Source organism: Anastrepha ludens, chromosome X, assembly GCF_028408465.1.
Source record: "Anastrepha ludens isolate Willacy chromosome X, idAnaLude1.1, whole genome shotgun sequence".
NCBI classification, from domain to species: Eukaryota; Metazoa; Arthropoda; class Insecta; order Diptera; family Tephritidae; genus Anastrepha; species Anastrepha ludens.
Window position 1 is genome coordinate 63,805,602 of NC_071503.1, and position 22,866 is coordinate 63,828,467.

Genomic DNA, 22,866 nt, shown 5'->3' on the forward strand with positions numbered 1-22,866 from the left:
GATGCTTTCTGATAAGGTGAAGTACCTAGGTATTATCCTTGACAGCAAGCTTACATGGAAACCCAATATTGAGGAAAGAGTGAGGAAGGCAACAATCGCCTTGTATGGGTACAAGGGCGCAATTGGCAAAAGATGGGGCCTTTCGCCTAGAGTTGTTTTCTGGCTATATAATACTATTGTAAAGCCTATCTTGTTATATGGAGTCATAGTCTGGTGGAACTCACTAGAGAAGACGACATTGGTGAAGAAGCTGGAGAGAGTTCAGAGGTCGGCACTCATTGGAATTAATGGGGCGCTTCGAACGACTCCTACTCTGGCGCTTAACGCAATGTTAAATGTGGTACCCGTAGGCATCGCAGGCAGAATTGCCGCTACACGTACCACAATCAGACTGAGACGCTGGAGCTATAAGCTCAACCTCACTTATGGGCACTCAAGCATCCTTAGAAACTTCGAGTTCATCCCTCTGTCAACAGACCCTTGTTTAGTCCAACCGGAACATTCTCCACTCTCATCTCGTCAAGGGAAGAGTGGACGGAGGGCTACACTTGGGGGCAGGGCCTGGTGAACTTGTTAACGGATGGGTCGAAGTTGGAAGGAAAGGTTGGCGGAGGAGTCTTTTGCGAGGGGCTCCCCATCAGACTCAAATTCAGGTTACCGGACCACTGCCGTGTGTTCCAGGCGGAGGTAGCCGCAATCAAGGAGGCAGCTGATTGGCTGCTCAAATGCGTACTAACAGTCAAGAAAGTAAATATCAGCCTCATCTGGGTTCCCGGTCACCGCGACATTGTGGGAAACTGTGAGGCGGATGAGCTGGCCAGACCTTGTCTTGAGGTGACATGTGAGGTGATTTTCCCCGCGAAGGGAGAAAATTGGGATCCCCCTTGACTACCTGCGGTCTGTTCCTGGAAAGATGGGCATCGCACCAACTCACCGAGCGCTGGGCAAATACAAAAACGTGTAAGGTCGCGAAATCCTTCTGGCCACGTGCGGACCGGAGGCGCTCGGGCGAGATTCTGAGGCTGACAAAATATCAGCTCTTCAATCTAGTGGGTTCTCTCACAGGACACATTGCGCGAAAGATGCATGCTGGGAGACTTGGAATCACCTCGAGTCCTCTTTGCGCTGGATGTATGGAGGATGAGGTGGAATCATCTCAGCACCTTCTCCTTAGCTGCCCTGCTCTGGCGGGGCAAACATAGTCATCGTTCGTAATCCGCACGCTCCTAACCATCCCATCACCACCTCTCCCCGCCCTCTCCCTGCATCCCATCGGTCTTTCCCTTTCACCTCACCTCACAATGGTATCACAACGGACGAATCTATCTTCGTCCAAGTGCGCTCACTCCCTGGGCAACCATACCAACCTAACCTAACCTTACCTAACCGTCATTTCTTCGACGTTACTAAAGAAATTTTTATAGGATTCAAGTTTGGCTTTCCGTACTTTTTTCTTATATTCTCTCTGTATAAGTCGATGATTAGCCCAGTCCTCTTCTGTTTGGATCTTTAAGGCCCTATTAAGAAGATCAGGGTTCCACCAAGGAACCGCTTTCCCCAGCCTACTTTGCCTGAGTGGGCACAGTTCCTCAAAGCATTTGATTCAATCATTCTATTGATTTGAGTTTTTCTATCATTTCTACTGATTTGAGTTTTTTCAGGTTTGGTAATCGCTCTGTTACAAGCTCATCATGCCTGTCCCAGTCCACATTTCGAGGATTCCTACCAGAAGGTATTGATATTGTATCAATTCCCAGTCGGAATTCGATAAGACGATGATCAGAAAGTGAGTTCTCTTCCAAAACTCGCCATCGGTTGATTTGATTTCCAACTGACCTATTGGTAAGTGTTAAATCAATCACCTCTTATCTTCTTTTTGTCACAAAAGTTTTTTGTTACCAGTGTTTTGAATGACCAAATCGGATGACAGGATAAAATCTAGTAACTTGAGACCTCTGTGAATTCGTGTCACAGCCCACTATTAGCCCCAGATTATGGGATTCTGCATACTTGACCACTTCTCTTAGCTCCCTCGAAGGAGGTGGCTGTAAAGAGTCGTAGGGTAGGTAGGCCGAAACTATGAAAGCTTCGACACTGTTCCCACTTTTCAAGTACTTTATCTTTGCAACAACGATATTTCCAAAGCATAGCTCTTTTAACATCGTGTGTTCGATCAACCTCCGCATGATAATACATGCTCGCGGTCTCACATTCCCTTCACAATGAAGTATTTGTCTCCACGACATAGCACCTAGGCCACAGATACACTTGTGACATACCCATGGTATTGTATTAGTATTATGTGTTCGTTATGTTAGTAGAGTTCGTTACTTTATCATCCAGACGAACCGCACTTAGTACACTTGCGCAGGTCTTGTTGGATTTTATTAAGTGCCAAAATGCTCTCAGACCTGACTTAACATTATTCTCAACACGAAGAATATAATTAAAATGTATTAAGGCAATTGAATTCTTCTAAAAAATGGATTTAATACAAAAATGATGATTATTAGTTTTTATGAACTTTCCGGTTTATAACTTGGGAATATTGATAAACATATTTCCAGCAACGTTGATTTAAATGACATTGAGTGATAGAAAAATTTAAATTGCCTGTACCGAAAACGATACCAAGAATTCGACGATAGATTAAGTTCCCTAAAAATACAGAGATGAGTACCATCAACTTTATTACGAGCAAAAGAGACAATATTATCAGTGTCAAAAAAAAGTCGATTCCGATGGGACTCTACCCAACAATATTCCAGGCAGAAATGCATGCCATTGAAATGTGTATGGGAGAATGCCTTTGTAGGAAAATGAGAGGTAAGTACCTACTCTCAGATAGCCAAACGGCTCTAAAAGCCCTTCTATTAACAATTATCACCTCTAAATTGGCAAATGACTGCCCAACCTTCTCAACACGTTAGGGAATCCCATAAGTATAAGGGCAGTCCATAAGTTCGTGCGTTTTTTAAAGGTGGTTTTAAAATTAATAAAAAAGATGTTTAAAGAATTTATTAATCAATAATATATTTTCCTTAATTATTTACAATGTCTTCCCAACGTTTAGGCAAATTTTTAATTCCCTGCTCAAAAACTTGTTGTCCTTGGAGCCAAAATACGCTTCGATATCCCGTTTTATAGCTTCTTTTGAGGAGTAGTTCTTCTTACTCATATGGAATTGAAGTCCATGGAAAAGGTGATAATCACAAGGTGCAATATCCGGAGAGTATGGTAGATGCCGCATTAGCTCCCATCCGAGCTCGTTCAGCTTGCCTAATGTTTGCCTTGCGATATGAGGTCTTGCGTTGTCGTGGTGAAACAAAACTTTGCGTTTATTCACTAGAGACGATCGATTTATTTTAAGTGCATCATTCAGGTTTGATAGCTGATGAGAACAATAGTCAGCAGTTATCGTCTGGTTTTTTGGTCCCACAGTCGGAAAATTCAGCCTGCACAACGAAACATCCGGTAACGGACAGAGGCTGATCGACTTCGCCGGGGCCCGAAACATGGTAGTCTGCAGCACCAGATTCCAGCATAAGAAGATACACCAAGCCACCTGGCTGTCTCCTGATCGAAAAACACGAAACCAGATCGATCATGTTGTGATAAATGGAAGACACGCTTCTAGTGTATTAGATGTACGTACGATCTGGGGACCCAACATCGACTCGGATCACTACCTTGTTGCAGCCAAACTGCGCACACGCCTCTGTGCAGCAGAAAACGTGCATCTACCTACGCAAAGAATGTTCGACATCGAAAAGCTGCAATCACAACAGACAGCCAGAAGATTCGCCACTCGACTCTCACTCCTGCTCTCAGTGAGTACTGCCCAACAAACCGGCATCCACGAACAATGGAGCAACATTTCTCGTTCTCTACGTACCGCCGCCGAAGAAGAAATCGGATTCCGGCGAGCCCGAAAAAACAATTGGTACGACGAGGAATGTCATGCTGCCGCAGAAAGAAAGGATGCCGCCTATAGAGCCACGCTGCGATCGGGCGCAACGCGAGCCATGTGGGATCGCTACAGAGAGCTGAAAAAGGAAGAGAGACGTATTATCCGACAGAAGAAACGAGAGGCCGAAATACGTGAGTGCGAAGAGCTTGAGATGCTGGCCAACAGGAACAACGCCCGAAAATTCTACCAGAAAGTTCGGCGGCTTACAGAAGGTTTTAAGACCGGGGCGTTTTCCTGTAAGAACAAAGACGGCGAACTGGTGACTGACGTACAGAGCAATCTTATACTATGGAGGGAACACTTCTCGAACCTATTAAACAGTGACAGCGGCGCATGTCACCGAGAAAGCGAAGATCCCGATACCCCAATCGTTGACGACGGAATTGTCGTTACGCTACCCGATCATGACGAGGTGAGAATAGCGATATCACGGCTAAAGGACAACAAAGCCGCGGGCGTCGACGGACTGCCGGCTGAGCTTTTCAAACATGGCGGCGAGGAGCTGGTAAGGTGCATGCATCAGCTCCTATGCAAAATATGGTCGGATGAAAGCATGCCTGCCGATTGGAATTTAAGTGTGCTCTGCCCAATCCATAAGAAGGGCGATCCTGCAATTTGTGCCAATTACCGCGGGATTAGTCTTCTAAATATCGCCTATAAGGTTCTAGCGAGCGTATTGTGTGAAAGGCTGAAGCCCACCGTCAACCAACTGATTGGACCTTATCAGTGTGGCTTCAGACCTGGAAAGTCTACCATCGACCAAATATTCACAATACGCCAAATCTTGGAAAAGACCCATGAAAGAAGAATCGACACACACCATCTTTTCGTCGACTTCAAAGCTGCATTCGACAGTACGGAAAGGAGTTACCTGTATGCCGCTATGTCTGAATTTGGTATCCCCGCAAAACTAATACGGCTATGTAAGATGACGTTGCTCAACACCAGCAGCGCCGTCAGAATTGGGAAGGACCTCTCCGAGCCGTTTGATACCAAACGAGGTTTCAGACAGGGTGACTCGCTGTCGTGTGACTTCTTTAACCTGATGTTGGAGAGCATCGTACGAGCCGCAGAACTTAATCGCTCAGGCACAATATTTTATAAGAGCGTACAATTGTTAGCGTATGCCGATGATATTGACATCATCGGCCTTAACAACCGCGCTGTTAGTTCTGCCTTCTCCAAACTGGATAAAGAGGCAAAGCGAGTGGGTCTGGTGGTGAACGAGGACAAAACGAAGTACCTCCTGCCTTCAAACAAACAGTCGGCGCACTCGCGTATCGGCACCCACGTCACTGTAGACAGTTATAATTTCGAGGTTGTAAAAGACTTCGTTTATTTAGGAACCAGCATTAACACCGATAACAATGTCAGCCTTGAAATCCAACGTAGAATCTCTCTTGCCAACAAGTGCTACTTTGGACTAAGTAGGCAACTGAGCAGTAAAGTCCTCTCTCGACGAACAAAACCAACACTCTACAAGACTCTCATCATGCCTGTCCTAACGTATGGCGCAGAAGCTTGGACGATGACAACATCCGATGAAGCGACGCTTGGAGTGTTCGAGAGAAAGATTCTGCGTAAGATCTTTGGACCTTTGCACGTTGGCAATGGCGAATATCGCAGACGATGGAACGATGAGCTGTATGAGCTTTACGATGACATAGACATAGCGCAGCGAATAAAGATCCAGCGGCTACGTTGGTTGGGTCATGTCGTCCGAATGGATACAAACGCTCCGGCTTTGAAAGTATTCGATGCGGTACCAGCTGGTGGTAGCAGAGGAAGAGGGCGGCCTCCTCTGCGTTGGAAAGATCAGGTGGAGAAGGACTTGGCTTCACTTGGTGTGTCCAACTGGCGCCGGTTAGCACGAGAAAGAAACGACTGGCGCGCTTTGTTAAACTCGGCCAAAATCGCGTAAGCGGTTATAGCGCCAATTAAGAAGAAGAAGTTATCGTCTGGTTTGGTTCCAGAAGTTCATAATAAACAATACCGGCCATATCCCACCAAATAGACGGTTCTGGTGTTTCATCTTTATCTAACCATTGGCGTTTGCAAACAGGATTATTGTAAAGGATCCATTTTCCTTCACCAGTAACGATACGGTTAAAAAAACTTTCATTTACAAACCGTTGCAGCAGCTGAGAACACACATTCACTCCCTGCTGAAGGTTGGCGACGGAAAGTCTATGCGGAACCCATTTTCCCAGCTTTGAAACCTTTCCCAACTGAACCAGATGCCTGTGAACTGCTCCATGCGATGAATTTAATCTCTGAGCTATCATATCGACTGTCAAATTTGGCTCAGTTCCCACGAGTTCGAGCAAGGCGTAGGAGTTAAAGGCTTCAGGACGACCAGCGCGCGGAGCATCATCCACGTCGCAGTTACCACTTCGGAGTTTTGAAAACCACTTTTGCGCAATCCTTACACTCACGGTATCCTCTCCGTGAACAGTGTTTATTACTGCACCAGAAGTTGCTGCATTTTTAACACTTTTATAAAAAAAATACAAAATATGCCTCTTATACGCGTTCGAAGATTCCATTTTATTTTTTAACAATACGTGCTTCTATCCGCGATTAAAATCACTTGTTAAATGCACAATATATCAATGAAAATATAAATAGTTCCGTTATATTCCGCGAATAATTTTCTGTATGCAAAAATCGTTCAAAAGTGAAATTATGTGTGAAGTACGCACGAACTTATGGACTGACCTGATAATCTAGGCTGGACTCATAAGAAGCCACGTTAATGAATTACTTAGGAAACGGGGAGAAAGAAATTTGCAGCACACTGACTAAACTGTGACGGTCAGCGTCAAGCTAAACAATTTCTAAGTCCCAGCAAAGGAATATCTGACAGGCTACTCTCACTAAGCAGAGTAAATCTGCGACTTTTAATAGGATATTTTAAAGGTCACTACACCCTGAAGTATCATTTCAATAATATTGGACTGTCGCTTTTGCGAAATGGACATAGAAAGCTCAGAACATGTGCTTTGTGAATGTCCTGCATTAGGCAGGCAAAGACTTCCCCACCTTGGTGGTACCGTAGTATCTCCATGCAATCTTTGAACAACAAACTCAAAATCTTGCTAAAATTCTTAAAAGGCCTAAAATTCTAGGGTTACAAAAATAGGCCTTGCAAAATAGATCAACTATGGTCGCAGTGCGTAATGGCCTTATAATAATAATAATCAGTGTCAGCTTTCTAGGTTTCAAATTTCAAACCGGATGAACTTTTTACGCAAATACACAATTGCTCGATAATTCATTATTTATTAGCAAGTTCTATTTGAGAGGCTTCTATGTAGCTTACACGGTGTGCTCCGTTCTACCGACAACACATCCGATCTCTTTTTTTTTTTAGCCGTTTACCAGTAACAGTAGACCACTGTGTAGGAGGCTGTGAAGCAGTATTTGCACCAATACTTATTGTGTTGTTTACGGCAACAGCACCAGCAGCGAACGAGAGAGAAGTGGTATCAGCAGGTGTATGAGAGGAGCATTAGAACGAAGCAGCATAGTCAGCAGAAACTCTATCAGTTACGGGAGTTACAGTAGCATCAGCGAAAGAGAGGGAAGCAGCATCATCACAGCGTATCCCCTATCGAATCGTATATCCGCTTTCATTCAACATTTTCTAAGAAGGAGAACCAAAATTTGGCATTGTTGTTGGCTGCAGTGACAAATTACTCATATTTTGAACGTCGGTTCGGCTACTCAGGTTAGGGCAGACGGCAGTTGGGATTATTCTCCGTATTATCCAGAACAACAGATAGCGGTGGCGAACGTAAAGAATTTCGACGAGCTACAGAATAGGAGGAGAGCAAAAACTTCACACTAGTCGGAAAAATGTTAGCACAAGGCAAAACTAATCACAAGCGCATGCAGCAAACAAACAATTGATTTACAGAAAACGAATCTCTTACAATCTCGCTAAATACTTTAAAACAAAACTTAAAAGTGTATGCATATAGGCTAAGTAAATCAAATGAAAGGAAGAAACAAAATATAATATTTAGGTGCAACGAAAAACTATTTATAAAACTCTAACAACAAAACAACATATACAAAATATTGGTAAAACATATGTCAAAATAAGAAGGGCGTAATAACAGCTTATGGCTAAAACAAGAAGAAGAGATGCACAGAACTATACCAACACAAGAAAACATCACAATAATCCTAACAGAACTTGTAGCACTTATCAAAAATAAACGTAACTGGAAATATCCAGGAATAGACCACATCCACAAATACTGGTACAAAATACTAACATCAACACAAAATAGACTGCTAAAACTAATACTAAGATTTATAAAAATAATTGAAAAATTTACTATAGACATTGTTGAACAATGTAACAGTACGAAGCAATTTTGTATGCAAGTCTTTACGTCATCTATGTATTATTCAAACATTTTATTTTACTTACATACTTGAACATGTAACTTTCTGCACTTCCGTTTTTTTTATTATTTTTTCTTCTTGATTAAAGGGTGTTCTGAGCAACAAGTTATGGGCCCAGGACTATACCAAAATCAAAGAGAAAGATAAGTATTTTTAAGTTATGGTGGATAAAACTATCTGGTAAGAGTTTTTCTTAACAGCCCGTCCATTTACATTAACTATGGCTGGCATATCCATAAGGTTTGATACACTATATCCGGGTTTAGGGATAGTTGGAAATTGCACATGCGTGCTATTCTGATAAAGGCTGACCTGTGCAGCTACGCATCGGCAGAGAAACCTGGTCCAACTGGCGAAAATGTTGCAAAGTGGAAATAGTTCGATCAAAAGGCTTGCAATATCTTCCTCGGAATTAGGTTTGATCTCCGAATGAATTAGGTTTGATCTCCAACTTCACTAACTTCAAAAAAATAAGAAAAACGCTTAGTTTGGCAAATAGTGACACAGCGAATATCACGGGCATAGGCAACGTCAGGGTTGTTATTAACGATAAAACTCGAACATGTTGTGTACGTGCCAGACTTGAGAACAAATTTACTTTCAGTGTAGAAGATTACAGAAAAAGGATTTGAAGTAATATTTAAGCGAGATAAGGCACCGATTATAGAAAAAGGTAAACCAGTACTTACTGCCACTCGCATTGGCGGGTTATATATTATAATATTAAAAGTTCACAACCGACAGCAAATATTTCTTAAGCGAAACTTATCAAACTTCACACCTGGCATGTTCGTATGGATAATCTCAATGAAATCGATTTAAAATGTGCCACAGGTATGGTACATTGTATGAATTTGGAGAGCAATGAAAAATTATTGTAGCAACTTGTGAGATTTGTGTTAGCCAAAAACAAATACAAGAAAGCTTTCCTAAGTAAAGTGAGCAGCGTACCACAGAACTGCTCGAAATTGTGATGTCTGTGGGCCTATGACTTACTCACACTTAGGTGCGAAATATTTTGTGCCATTTACGCACGATTTTCCTCGCTGCAGTGAAGTCTATTTCATAAAACGAAAGTCCGTGGTACTGCCAATGTTTAAAATTAAAAAAAAATCCAGAAAATAAAGTTGCTCCAATCGGACAACGGTTTAGAAAATATTAACGGTAACCCGTGTGGAGTTGCCTGATCTCCCATCGGGCGCGTCCCAGGTGGTGGATAGGGAGCCCTGGCATCACAAAAGTGGCCTTCCCTGATGGGGTGGGTTCAACACTCGTGTGATGACTCAAAGTTGGCATAGAATCAGGGTGCCATCCGCGAACCAAACTGGCTAGGGAGGAGTCCCGAAAAAACCAAAAGGTAATGGAAAACAATGGTTCTATTACTCCAGGTGGAATCCACACAAGTGGCAATCCACCCGCTTCGGCGGCAGGGGCATGGATTCTGGAGGCCCCAACCATTACCCAAGTCTCTCAGCTCTACGAGCGAGAGCGCATCCTGGAGGAGACGGGGGTTGCTATCGCAATCTCCTCTCCTTCAGAGTCTGAAAAACGTTTCCCTGCTTCTGAGGGCCTGAGTTGTGAGGTCTCTTCGGTGGCTGCACGACCTCCCAAAGAAGCAGGGAAATCGAAGAGCGCGGCAAGGAGGAAGAGAAGAAAGCGGCGGGCAAGGCTCATGCGGGAGAAATCCTCATGTGGCTCTGCCGGCCCTTCTGCGTCTGTGCCTTCCAAACGACCTCGGTCAGCGGAAGTGACACCCACGGAAGCTACCGAATCTACGGTGGGCACAGGCACTCCCAAGTTGTCTCGCTCTCGAGGCAAGCGGAGAAAGACGGTGGCTGAAAGCAGCACACCTCCTTGCCCTGCGGTTGCCGCCAATGGCCGAGCCACGACCCCCCAAGGTATGAACGCGGTCTTGGCGCCAGTCAATGTGGCGGGAAAAGGTTCTGCTGAGCCACGTCCCTATCGGTGCCTCGAAAAAATGTCCAGCACAGCTGTCTGCCCGGCGAAATCTTCGTCAGTGGAGGATCGGGAGCTGCACCTTCGCCCAAGCACATCCAAGGGTGCGGCCAAGCAATCCTATAGCGAGAAGGCTGCTGGCCCACGACCTGTGGCTGTGATTGGAAAACTGGGGCCTGACCATCAGCTGACGGATGCAGAAATCAAATACTGCAAAAGTATTGCCTCCGGTCCTGAAGCCAACGCGAAGGGTATGAGACAAAGGACGGCACCATAAAGGTGACGTGCGCGTCTCTGGCCAACTTCGAGTGGATCAGGACCGTGGTCAATGACGTGCCCCCCATGGGGACCACTCGCTTCGCAGTCAACAGCGAGGAGAGTGTACCTCTCAGGAAGGCCATCTGCTGGATTCCGGATCCAGACCTGTCTACGGCGGATGTCCTATCCTGTCTACGTGCTCAGAATCCGGGCATCAACACGAGGCTTTGGCGAGTCCTCTCGTGCACCAAGAGCCAAAACCGGGAAGGAAAGAAAGGGGCTGCTCTTGTGGTGCGAGTGGATGAGGCCAGTGTTGATGTCATGGGCTCACGGTACTGGAACCGTCTGAGTCTCTTCTTTGGGACGGTCAGCTCCATGTCTTTCCCAAATGATTGGCTCGGACGGTTCCTGTAGCTACCGTCCCTTGACGGTGACGCAGATTAACTTGCAGCATTCCAAAGCCGCCACTGCACTACTAAGTAGAAGGCTTACTCAGCTGCATACATTACCCCACATAACAGCAGTGCAAGAGCCCTGGGTCTTTACGGGCCGTCTCTGTGGCCTAAGTGCGCTGAAAGGGGCCACGTTAATATATGACAGGAGTTCGAGTAGACCTAGGACCGGTCTTATAGTATCATCCCATCTCACTGTGACGGGTCTTGAGCAATTCTGTTGCCAAGACCTGGTAGCGGCTGAGGTGTGTTACAGAGGTAGACGCGGATGGTCGAAGTTTTTGATTGCATCTGCTTATTTTCCTTACGATGCTCTGGAAGGGCCACCACCCGGGAAGGCCACTAGTCTCGTGAGGTTCTGTGAGCGGTGCAATCTGGGTCTCATCCTATGTTGCGATGCTAATGCCCAGCATACAATCTGGGGCAGCAGCAAGTGCAATGGACGGGGCTCTCGACTATTCGAATTTATCGCGTCCTCTTGCCTAGACATACACAACAAGGGCTCACAGCCAACGTTTGTAAGCCCTATCCCTGATCTCACCCTATCAAACTCAAAATTTGGGTGGTCAATCAAGAACTGGAGAGTCCTTGCCGAAGATTCGTGCTCGGACCACAGGTACATTGAGTTTCAGTGTGGCGAGGAGGCACAAATGCCATTGCCCTCTAGAAACCCAAGAAAAACAGACTGGCAGAAGTTTAGGGAGGCGTTGCGGGACCTTGACGTTGCGCCACCAAGACTTCGAAAAGAACAGGCCGTTGAGGCGGCTGTTGAGAAACTCAACGCTGCCCTAACCGACTGTTTTGAGTCAGCCTGTCCAATTCGACCTCTCCCGAGCCGGACTCCCGTTCCGTGGTGGAACCGAGAGCTCCAGATGTTGAGGCGTGAGTCGAGAAAACTTCTAAACCGGGCCCTCAAGACTAACCTTGCAGAGGACTGGGAGCGATACCGTGATGTTCAGAAGAACTACAAGAGGCTTATTCAGGAATCGAAAAAAGCCTCATTTAGGGAATTCTGCAGCGGTATTGAATCTCTGAGTGACACGGCGAAATTGGTTAGGATCCTGAAAAGGGACCCAACTGCAAAGCTGGGGTCACTTAGGAAATCTGATGACTCCTTCACGGAGCGGCAAAGTGAGCTTGCTGATGGAATCTCACTTTCCTGGTAATCAGATAAGCATCAGCCGGCAACAGCCCTTATTGATAGAGGCAGTTGTCAGAGCTGATACACCTTCTCGGCATGACTGGTTCGTTGCCAGATCTGTGGTGAATGAGGCCGCCATTCGATTTGCCATCAAATCTTTTGGCGACTACAAGTCGCCCGGACCAGATGGCATATTTCCTGCCATGCTGAAGGAGGGTGCAGAGTTCGTGACAGCAGCCCTGAAGAAAATCTTCTCGGCATGCCTGGCACTGGCTTACATACCACGCTCTTGGAGGATGGTGAGGGTCGCTTTCATCCCAAATGTTGGAAAAGACGACTACACCAGCCCTAAAAGCTTTAGACCAATCAGCATTACCTCTTTCATGCTGAAAAGTCTCGAACGACTGGTGGAACTGCGCATAAGTCAGAAGTCGCTGAAGGCTCACCCTCTGTCTCTATTTCAGCATGCCTATCAGAGTGGAAAATCCTGCGAGTCGGCACTGCAAAACCTTGTTGCTAGGGTAGAGCTGGCCATCGACAGGAGGGACTACGCTATGGGTATCTTTTTAGACATAGAGGGGGCGTTTGATAATGCCACTTTTGATAGTATGTGTAACTCTGCTAGTAGGCACGGCGTAGACCGGGTGCTGGTAAATTGGATTCGTTCGATGCTGGCCCAAAGAATCGTTTCGGTGCGAGCAGAGGAAGATCTGCTGGTGTCATCTGGGGTTAACAGAGGCTGCCCCCAAGGCGGTGTGCTGTCTCCATTACTCTGGTGCATGGTAATCGATCCTCTACTCACCACCTTAAACGAGTCGGGAGTCTACGCACAAGCATATGCGGACGATGTTGCTTGTTTGGTAACAGGCTCTTCGCTTATGAACATCTGCAGGAAAGTGTAGAAAACTCTGGATCGGATTGACACTTGGTGCTGTGCGAACGGGCTGTCGGCAAATCCCGCCAAGACTGCTATTGTCCTCTTTACCAGAAGGAGGAAGCTTGACGGACTCGTTCTGCCAAGGCTAAAAGGAATCATAATCCAGCTATCCAAGGAAATTAAATATCTAGGAGTAATCCTCGATAGTAAGCTCCTATGGAAATCACACGTTGAGACAAAGGCATCCAAAGCGCTGACAGCTTTCTGGCAGTGCAAAGGTGTCTTTGGGAAAACGTGGGGTCTCTCTCCTAGCAAGGTCCTATGGATCTACACGGCTATGATAAGACCCATTATCACCTATGCATCAGTGGTCTGGATGAGTAGACTATCCCTAGTGGGAGTCAGGAGGACCTTATCGAGACTACAACGCACTGTGGCCATCTGTTGCACCGGAGCTTTTCCGACTACTTCAGGCCCGGCACTAGATGCTCTGATTGGTTTACCACCACTTGATGCTTTCATCCGAGGAGAGGCCCTGAAGGCCATCTGCAGACTGAAACACAGTGGGAACTGGTACGGCCCTTGTCCGGCATTGGAACACAGAGAAGGCATGGACATCGATCCAACGATTCTCTCCATGCCCCTTGACTCAATGCCATCAAGAGTCGTACTTGAAAAGAGATACAGTGTAGTGCTACCAGAGGCTCAGTTGTGGGGAGACTCAGAAAATGAGCCCGGCAAACACTGTTTTCGCATTTTTACGGATGGCTCCAGGACCGAGCATGGCTCCGGCTCTGGGGTCTACGTGGAATCCAGCGGGACAAAACTGCACTTTGCTCTTGGAATGCATGCATCTGTGTTTCAAGCGGAGGTGTATGCAGTTCAAGAAGCGATGAACTTTGTTGTGGAAAAACGATGGAGAGGCAGATCTATATGTGTCTGCAGCGACAGCCAAGCAGCGCTTATGGCCTTAGACAGCCCTCAAACCACATCAGGGGTAGTGAAGTCCTGTAAATCCAGGCTGAACTATGTCGGCAGACATAATAGCCTGATGCTAACATGGGTCCCGGGACACGTGGGTATCGCGGGTAACGAGACCTCTGACTCCTTAGCTAAGATGGGCTCTGAAGCCAACTTCTATGGCCCAGAGCCCGCTTTGCCACTCCCCTTCTGCGGCCATCACGGCCACGGTTAGCAAATGGGTAACTACTACCCACAAGCGAGCTTGGCAGGCTGAGAGAGGCTGCAGATGGACAAAACTGATGTTACCTGTCATGTCCGATCGACTGTCGCAAACCCTTCTGTCATTAATCAGAGGGGAGTGCAGACGGCTGGTTGGACTGATGACGGGCCACTTTCTGTGGGCAAAGCACATGGAAAGGTTGGGCATCTCAGACAGTGTACTCTGCCCAGCTTGTGAAGAGGAGGATGAGACGGCGGACCACTTCCTGTGTGTCTGCCCCGCCTTCGCCCGAATCAGGTTTGAGGTCTTTGGCACTGATGTGTTAAGAAGCGACCATCTTGGCTCCTTGGCACCACAAGATCTACTCAGATTTCTTCGGAGATCGGGTAGATTTAAAGAAAATTAAAAGGGAATCCTAGTGTAGTACAATGGACGCAATTAATGTCTGAGTGCTGCACTTGCTAGTTGTCCCGACAAAAAAAAAAAAAAAAAAAAAAACGGTAACTTTCAAAAATATCTGGACAATTGTGACCCGCGATCTGAAGAGTGTATTTTAGTTGGATATTCAAATGAGACTAAAACTTATAAACTCTGGTATCCAAAAAAGCAAAAAATTCTGGCCAACCGCGATGTCAAGTTTTGACAGAGAGAAGCTAGATTTTGAAATAGAATTGGAATTTAAAGCGGTTAGAAACAAAACTTATTGCGAGGAAATAACTGAAAAATCGGTCAGTCAATGAGAAAGTGAAGATGCATTTCCATCGTCGAAATCGAGATACGGAAGATGTAGGCCAAGATAAATGAGAATTGGCTTAACACGTTGACTGCCAACTACGATATAACTCGTAGTATGATTTCCCTTCCAGGAAGCCAACTACGAGTTATCTCGTACTACCTAAAACTACCACTTTTTGTGTAGCTACGAGTAAAACCGTATTATAATAGTGGTAGTATCGACAAATGGCTTCTGGGAAAAGAAAACAATTTTGGGTTTGGCTTCCGTTAGCTTTTTTTTTATTAAAAAAAAATTCATTCACTATTGTTGCGAAAGGTTACTTTGGCAACCCATTTCGCATTTTCTCACCTCTCTGTTTTTCTCATTCGCCAATCAACAGCTGTCAAAGAGATTCAAGCTTTCTTTTCGATTCTAGACGTTGACGAAAGCGCATGGACGCGCATAAAAGCAATTGTAAGACACATACAATATTTTCACTTATTAAATAATTGTAAACTTTTTGATCGTTAAATAAAGTTTTCAGCCTTTCTAAACAAACGGAGTCTTATGTACTGCACCAGGGCTTGCTAAAAGGGAATTTAGCCGCGTCAAACTGCCGTCGTCAATATTCTGAAAAAATTGACTTTAAAGAGATTTTCGTTTAATAAGCTGTAAAAATGGAGGATGTTTCTAAAGCTGCATCGCCACGGGGAAACGCGGATGCTGATACAATAAGCGCAGTCGAGGGTTTATTAGATGAGGCTGACAAAACTGGCCATGCTGTGACAATTGGCACCGAAACGCCTACTGCCGACACCGCGCCAGATCGACACTCATCTACACCTGTTCGTCAAACTGCACCATTTGCACCCCCCTGCACTTCAGGCACCTCCGGGATTAGGGCTACACACTATTACAGTACAGCACAGCCATACGCATGTGGCGTTCCACAACCTATAGAACTGCAATGCAACCAAACTGCAGGTATAACGGGAACACACATTCCATCGACCACGTTCAATGTCGTCCCTAACCTTGCTAACGTGATGACATTTCCGTATACTTCGACTACGAACGGCATGACGACCATGCTGCCCAACTTGACCTCTTCATCTCTTGTCTTCATCTCAACCCTTTTCTGCATATACCTCATTGCACAATTTGCACAGTTTGCCAACATCGGTTGCTTCAGGATTATCACACCCAAATGTTAACCCTAACTTAAATATGCCTTATGGAGGGTATCCGACCGTTACTAATCCGTACAGTTACTCTACGACAGCCGACCTAAACTTGACTGCGGCACATATAGCTAGTCGTGAAGTGCTTTCGAAAGATCTGCCAACCTTTACAGGTATGCCTGAAGACTGGCCCGTATTTATTACTAACTACGAGCAGTCTACCATACGGTGCGGATTCACGGACCAAGAAAACCTTATTAGGTTGCAGAAATGCTTGAAGGGCCAAGCATTAGAGGCAGTTCGTGGTAGGCTTATGGTGCCGTCTACGGTTGGATTGGCCATTAATACACTCCGCATGTTGTATGGTAGACCAGACGTAATTCACCAAGTAATGCTGCGTAGGTTAAGGGAGGAACCATGTGTAAACCCAGACAAATTAGAAACCTTAGTAACACTTTCATTAGCGGTACAAAATTATCGCGCTACAATGCAGGCGGTCGGTCTAAACGATTATCTAAATGATCCAGTGCTATTAAACGAGCTGGTAGCTAAACTGCCATGTAACCAAAGGTTGAGTTGGGGCCAGCAATGTATGTCCCTGAGACGCGCTGACATTGCTGCATTCGATGATTGGCTTTTCGGTCTAGCCATGTGCGCTAGCCAGGTCACTTCCATCCAGACATCAGCGATATCATCATGTAATAGCAACGTCGAAGCAAAAAAGGGAAATCGCGAATCACTAAAGGGCAGAATAATGATTCACGATGTGGTTGCGAAAAATAACGAGCAGAGTGAAAAGTCGATAAATTGCCTGAAATGCGGTGCGAGCCATACGCTGTCCGATTGCTATGAGTTTCGTGCCCTATCGCAAAGTGACAGATGGAAATTTGTACGGGAAAATAAACTCTGTTTACGCTGCTTCAAAAGTCATTTCATTCGTCGATGTAATTCGAAAAGGTGCTGTAGCGTAGATGATTGTAGAATGGCTCACCATCCACTGCTTCACAATGGAACCTCGTTGGCGATTGGAAAACGACAACAAGCAACATTATACCACGAGTTGGGCACAGCTGCTGATAAAGAAACGCAAAGGGCGCTTTTCAGGTATGTGGAGGTAATTTTACATAGCGGTACCAAAGCAATACGTACATTCGCCCTTATCGACGAAGGAGCCTCCTGTACGCTAATTGAGTCTCAATTGGCGAACGAGCTTGATTTAGATGGGCCAGTTGAATCGTTGTGCTTGCGTTGGACGGGAGAAATTACTCAAAATGAGGCAAATTCCAAATTTGTCAATCTTTACGTTTCACCGATTACATTCCCTCTCAAAAATACAGGCTTCGAAACGTTCGAACCGTTGCTAATCTACTACTTCCTCAGCAGTCGCTGTTCAGCTCTACGATTAGTAAGCACGCACACATTAAGGGTTTGCCGATTCGACCCTATAATAAAGCAAGAGCGCGAATTTTGATAGGTTTGGACAACGCTAAAATAGGAATCCCTATCGAAATAAGAGAAGATAGGGGATCCGACCTTATTGCCGCAAAGTGCCGACTAGGATGGAGTGTATATGGGCGCGAGAAAACTAACTGCGCTGAACAACCGAGAATATTGCATACCTGCGAATGTGATACAACCAGAGACGATCGTATGGACCAGCAACTGAAAACATATTTTTCTATTGATCCGATGGCATCATATGCACCAATTAAGCCGTTGATATCTAAAGATGATGAACGCGCTCTTCAAATCATGGAAAAGACCACGCGCTTTATCTCCGCTGAAAAGAGATGGGAAACCGGGTTACTTTGGAAGCACGAAGCTGTCGAGCTTCCCGATTCGCTGCCTATGGCAATCCGGCGACTCTCGTGCTTAGAAAGTAAAATGAAGCGTGATTCGTCAATTCGTCAATTTCTTATAAACAAAATACATGATTATGAGAAAAAAGGGTACGTACGTAAGTTGAACAAAAACGAAATAAAATATAGCGCTCGGTCTTGGTATCTCCCTATATTTACTGTTCTCAATGCCAATAAAAAGAAAACTCGATTGGTTTGGGATGCTGCAGCAAGGGTAAAGGGTGTCGGGCTCAATGATATGTTGCTGAAAGGGCCCGATCTACTAAAGTCTCTATTGGGGGTACTGCTCCGATTTCGCGAACGACGTTTCGCAGTTTGTGGAGATATACGCGAAATGTTCCACCAGATTAAAATTATAAAAGAAGATCAAGTGGCCCAAAAATTTCTTTGGCGAAACGATGGCTCGTCTCGCGACTATGATATCTACGTGATGAGGGTTATGACATTCGGCGCTTCGTGCTCGCCTTCCTTGGCGAACTACATAAAAAATCGTAACGCTCACCGATTTGCTGATCTTCATCCCGACGCCGAACGGGCCATCGTTAGTAACACATTTGTTGACGATTGGCTTCAGAGTGCAGACTCTGAAAATGAATTGGCTCGTCTAGCAACTAAAGTTCGTTGGGTTCATCAGGAGGGCGGATTCCAAATGAGAAACTGGAAATCTAATTCCAAACACGTACTATTTTCATTAGATGCTGACGACGTTCCAGCCGCCAAATGTTTTGAAGAGCCAGAAGCCGTTATAGAAAAGGTATTAGGGATGTGGTGGCTGCCAGTTTCGGATGAGTTAACATACATTGAAAATTTTCCAAAGGAAGTTTTTAATGAAAATACGATCGTGTCGAAGCGACAAATTTTGCGCACAATAATGACGATTTTCGATCCTATGGGTTTGCTCGGTTTTGTCATTGTACAGGCAAAAATTATTTTACAAGATGTCTGGCGCTCCGGAGTAGGTTGGGAGGAACCGATTAAAGAAGAAGAACGTTGCAACTGGTTTCGTTGGGTAAAACGCATTCCTGCGATCAACGGCATAAAAATTCCCCGTTGCCTTTCACTTGCCAGCGAAAACCAAAATAATCAGTTGCACATTTTTGTAGATGCAAGCATAAAAGCCTACGCTGCGGTGGCCTACATCCGGTCAGAAGTAGGTTCGCAAATACCTTCTTCACTTTTGGCTTCGAAAACTCGCGTTGCGCCATTGAAGCCCACTTCCATACCCAGGCTGGAGCTGTTAGCTGCTGTTTTGGGACTTAGGCTGGCAAATGTTCTTAGCTATGATCTGTCCATTACAGTAAATCGCAGAGTATTCTGGACAGACTCAAAAAATGTGTTGTTTTGGCTGCGATCGAGCACAAGAAAATACCATCAATTCGTGGCGCTGAGAATCGGAGAGATCCTCGAGAGTTCTACTATTAGGGAATGGAGGTGGCTGCCATCTGGTGAGAATATTGCGGACGAAGGCACTAAATGGAGCAGCAACCGAGAATTCGACGACAACCAACGCTGGTTCAGTGGACCTAAATTCCTACTAGAACGAAAGTCAAGCTGGCCAATTATACAATTTCCAGATGATGACGAAGAGACAGTTGAGGTTCTACAGCATATGGATTTCGCTAACAACTCATTGGGTACGACCGCAGAAATAACCCCGGATGTAAAAAGATTTAGTACATGGGAGAAGCTTCGCAGTGCGCATCGATTTGTTTTACGTTTTCTACGATTGGTTACGAAGGGAAAGCCACGTTCTCAGTTTCTTCAAAAGCTACTCAACCCAGACAACATAGAGACAGCAGAGCTTGCAATTATGCTTAATTGTCAAAGCGAGGTGTTCCATGAAGAGATCTGTCGTCTGCGTAATGGTGAGGAAATTAATCGAAAATCTTTTCTTTTCAAGTTCTCCCCATACTTAGACCAGATTGGCCTGCTGCGAGTAAAAGGTAGAATTGATGCTGCTGAGGGTGTTGCCATTAATGTCAAGCGTCCAATAATCCTGCCACGCAAGCACGACGTAACGCGACTACTCGTCGACTTCTATCACAGGAAATTTCACCACCATCACAACGAGATCGTCGTCAACGAGATGAGGCAAAGGTTCTGCATCTCCGTCTTAAGAAGGCTGGTAAAAGAATGTGCTGCAAAATGTCAAACCTGCCGGAACCGTAGGGCTTCTCCACAACCTCCTCAAATGGGAGATCTGCCAATGGAACGTGTGTCACCTTTTACCAGGCCGTTCACCTTTACAGGGGTTGACTATTTCGGACAAATGGACGTTGTAATTGGCCGCAGGCGTGAAAAGCGGTGGGGTGCTTTATTCACATGCCTTACCACCCGCGCAGTTCACATTGAAATCTCACCTACTTTATCTACCGAGTCGTTTTTGCTGATTTTTAAACAATTTGTGAGTCGCCGTGGAGTACCGAAGCGAATTATATCGGACAACGGCACCAATTTTCGCGGTGCTAGTGTACTTCTAGTAAAAGAAATTGAAAGAATATCGTCGGATGATATAGAAAGGAAATACCCTGAAATTGAATGGATTTTTATTCCCCCCGCTTCACCACATATGGGAGGGTCATGGGAGCGCATGATACGTTCTACGAAATCGATTCTAATGGACATTCTACCAGATTCCGGTATGCGAGAGAAGGTGTTAAGAGCCGTTCTAGCCGACATCGAAAACATTTTAAATTCAAGGCCACTGACGTACGTGCCGCTTGATTCAGCCGAAGATGAAGCTCTTACGCCAAACCACTTTCTGACGGGACACTCTAGTGGTATTCGAGAACTAACAGATAATACCAACTCTGGATCGGCTCTATGGCAAAACTTTAAAATTTCTAGCCAATTGGCTGACCAATTTTGGAGACGCTGGGTTAAGGAGTATCTCCCCTGTCTTACCAGACGTGTAAAGTGGTATCAGCCACCAGCAAACCCAATCAAATTGAACGACGTGGTGGTCATCGTAGACGAAAACTCCAAGAGAAATTCGTGGCCGAAAGGAGTAGTAATAGATATGAATTTTGGTAAAGATGGCCAAGCTCGTAGCGCAGTAGTCAAGACAGTAAATGGATTATGTACACGACCGATAGTAAAGTTGGTGAAATTGGACGTCGAGGTTGAAAAACGTGGGGTAAACGTCATGCATAAAACCGCATAAGATTTACGAAGGGGGGTGTTGCGAAAGGTTACTTTGGCAACCCATTTCGCATTTTCTCACCTCTCTGTTTTTCTCATTCGCCAAACAACAGCTGTCAAAGAGAACCAAGCTTTCTTTTCGATTCTAGACGTTGACGAAAGCGCATGGACGCGCATAAAAACAATTGTAAGACACATATAATATTTTCACTTATTAATTGTAAACTTATTGATCGTTAAATAAAGTTTTCAGCCTTTCTAAACAAACGGAGTCTTATGTACTGCACCAGGGCTTGCTAAAAGGGAATTTAGCCGCGTCAAACTGCCGTCGTCAACAAATATAATGCAAAAATTCATTCAATATAATGGAAAAATTAACTCAAATACAAGAAATAAAGTAATATATTATTGTTTGTGGAAGTTTTTAAAACAATTTTCCACGTAAAATAGGGAAGTAGCTGTTGATAATGAGTACATAGCACAGATTTCGAATTAAACATGAGACATCGTAGACCGACCTATCAAGCAAAAAATTTTTGGCAGTCGTTTTGTTTTTCGAACGAAAGAGGGCAACAAGAAGAAAGCGCGTCTCGTAGCAAAAGGGTGCGCGCAACGTCCAGGAGAGGATATCAACGTCACATATTCACCAGTCACGCGATTGATATCAATCAGAACAATAGCAGCGGAAATGAATCTTCAGATACATCAAATGGATGTCATAACCGCTTATTTGAATGGCGATCTAGATGAAAACGTTTATATGCAAATACCAGAATATATTATGGAAGTTGTCCTCAAACAAGTCATCTCAGGAAAGACTCCGGACACAGCTGATAAAAAAGAAAGTAAAATTCAAGCTATAGCAGAAAAATGGTTGACAGCTTTATCCGAAAACTCAAACCCTGTATGCAAATTGCGAAAATCGCTTTATGGCTAAAGGTAGTAGTCTGATAACTTACACTTTTTTGAGGGCATGTTTGGGACATTTTTTGGAAGGGAAAATAAAGTTCAATCGGTTTGATTTTCTGATATGTTATTAAAGGTTCAGAAGGTGTACAAAAAAAATTTTTTTTTTTGTTTAATGTTTTGATACTATTTTTGTACACTGCAGCAAGCGGCAAAAACAAGAGGTACAGTGGCTGGCCGGCGTGATTTCGTCACTTGTGGTCATCTGAAACAGAAAAAACAAATTGCTTATTAATCAGTGTGCTTGTCGTTCTGGCGGGTAGTAAGATCAAATGATTCTGACAAAAAATAACAAAATGGCGGACTTCGTAAGAAAATTGCCTTTTTTTAAAGTTCAAATCGGACTAAAAAATGGAAAGTTAGGGACGAAATAAATTAAATCTACTACCCGCCAGAACTATTGATGTGTAGAAAAACATATCTAAATTTCAGCTCAATCCGTTAGATAGAAAATTTGTTTTCACGACGGCCATCCGGAAAAACGTTGTTTTGAGAAAAACGCGTTTAAAATTTTAGCAAATGAGCCCCGCAAGTACGAGCCGATCTTATGTATGTGCTATAATTTCGTCAATATTTCGAATTTCGGTCTATAATTTGTACTGTATATTACCAATATATCGCACTTTCAAAATATGTAAAAAACCGAAATTCGAAATTTTCAAAATAAGTTACCAGACTACTTACCTCACCTTAAGACAATCTGGTTTTCAGTGGTGCCAGAAATTGAGCTCTAAGCTTCGTGAAATGGGAT

General features: G+C 44.7%; 1 protein-coding gene across 1 annotated transcript; it reads left to right on the forward strand.

Moving 5' to 3' along the window:
* Nucleotides 1-15,645: 15,645 nt before the first annotated feature.
* On the forward strand, nt 15,646-21,171 carry LOC128870147 (uncharacterized). Its single transcript, XM_054112750.1, has 3 exons — nt 15,646-16,025; nt 16,138-17,554; nt 17,698-21,171. The coding sequence occupies exons 1-3, from the start codon at nt 15,646-15,648 to the stop codon at nt 21,169-21,171; spliced, it is 5,271 nt and encodes a 1,756-aa protein (XP_053968725.1).
* Nucleotides 21,172-22,866: the final 1,695 nt, after the last annotated feature.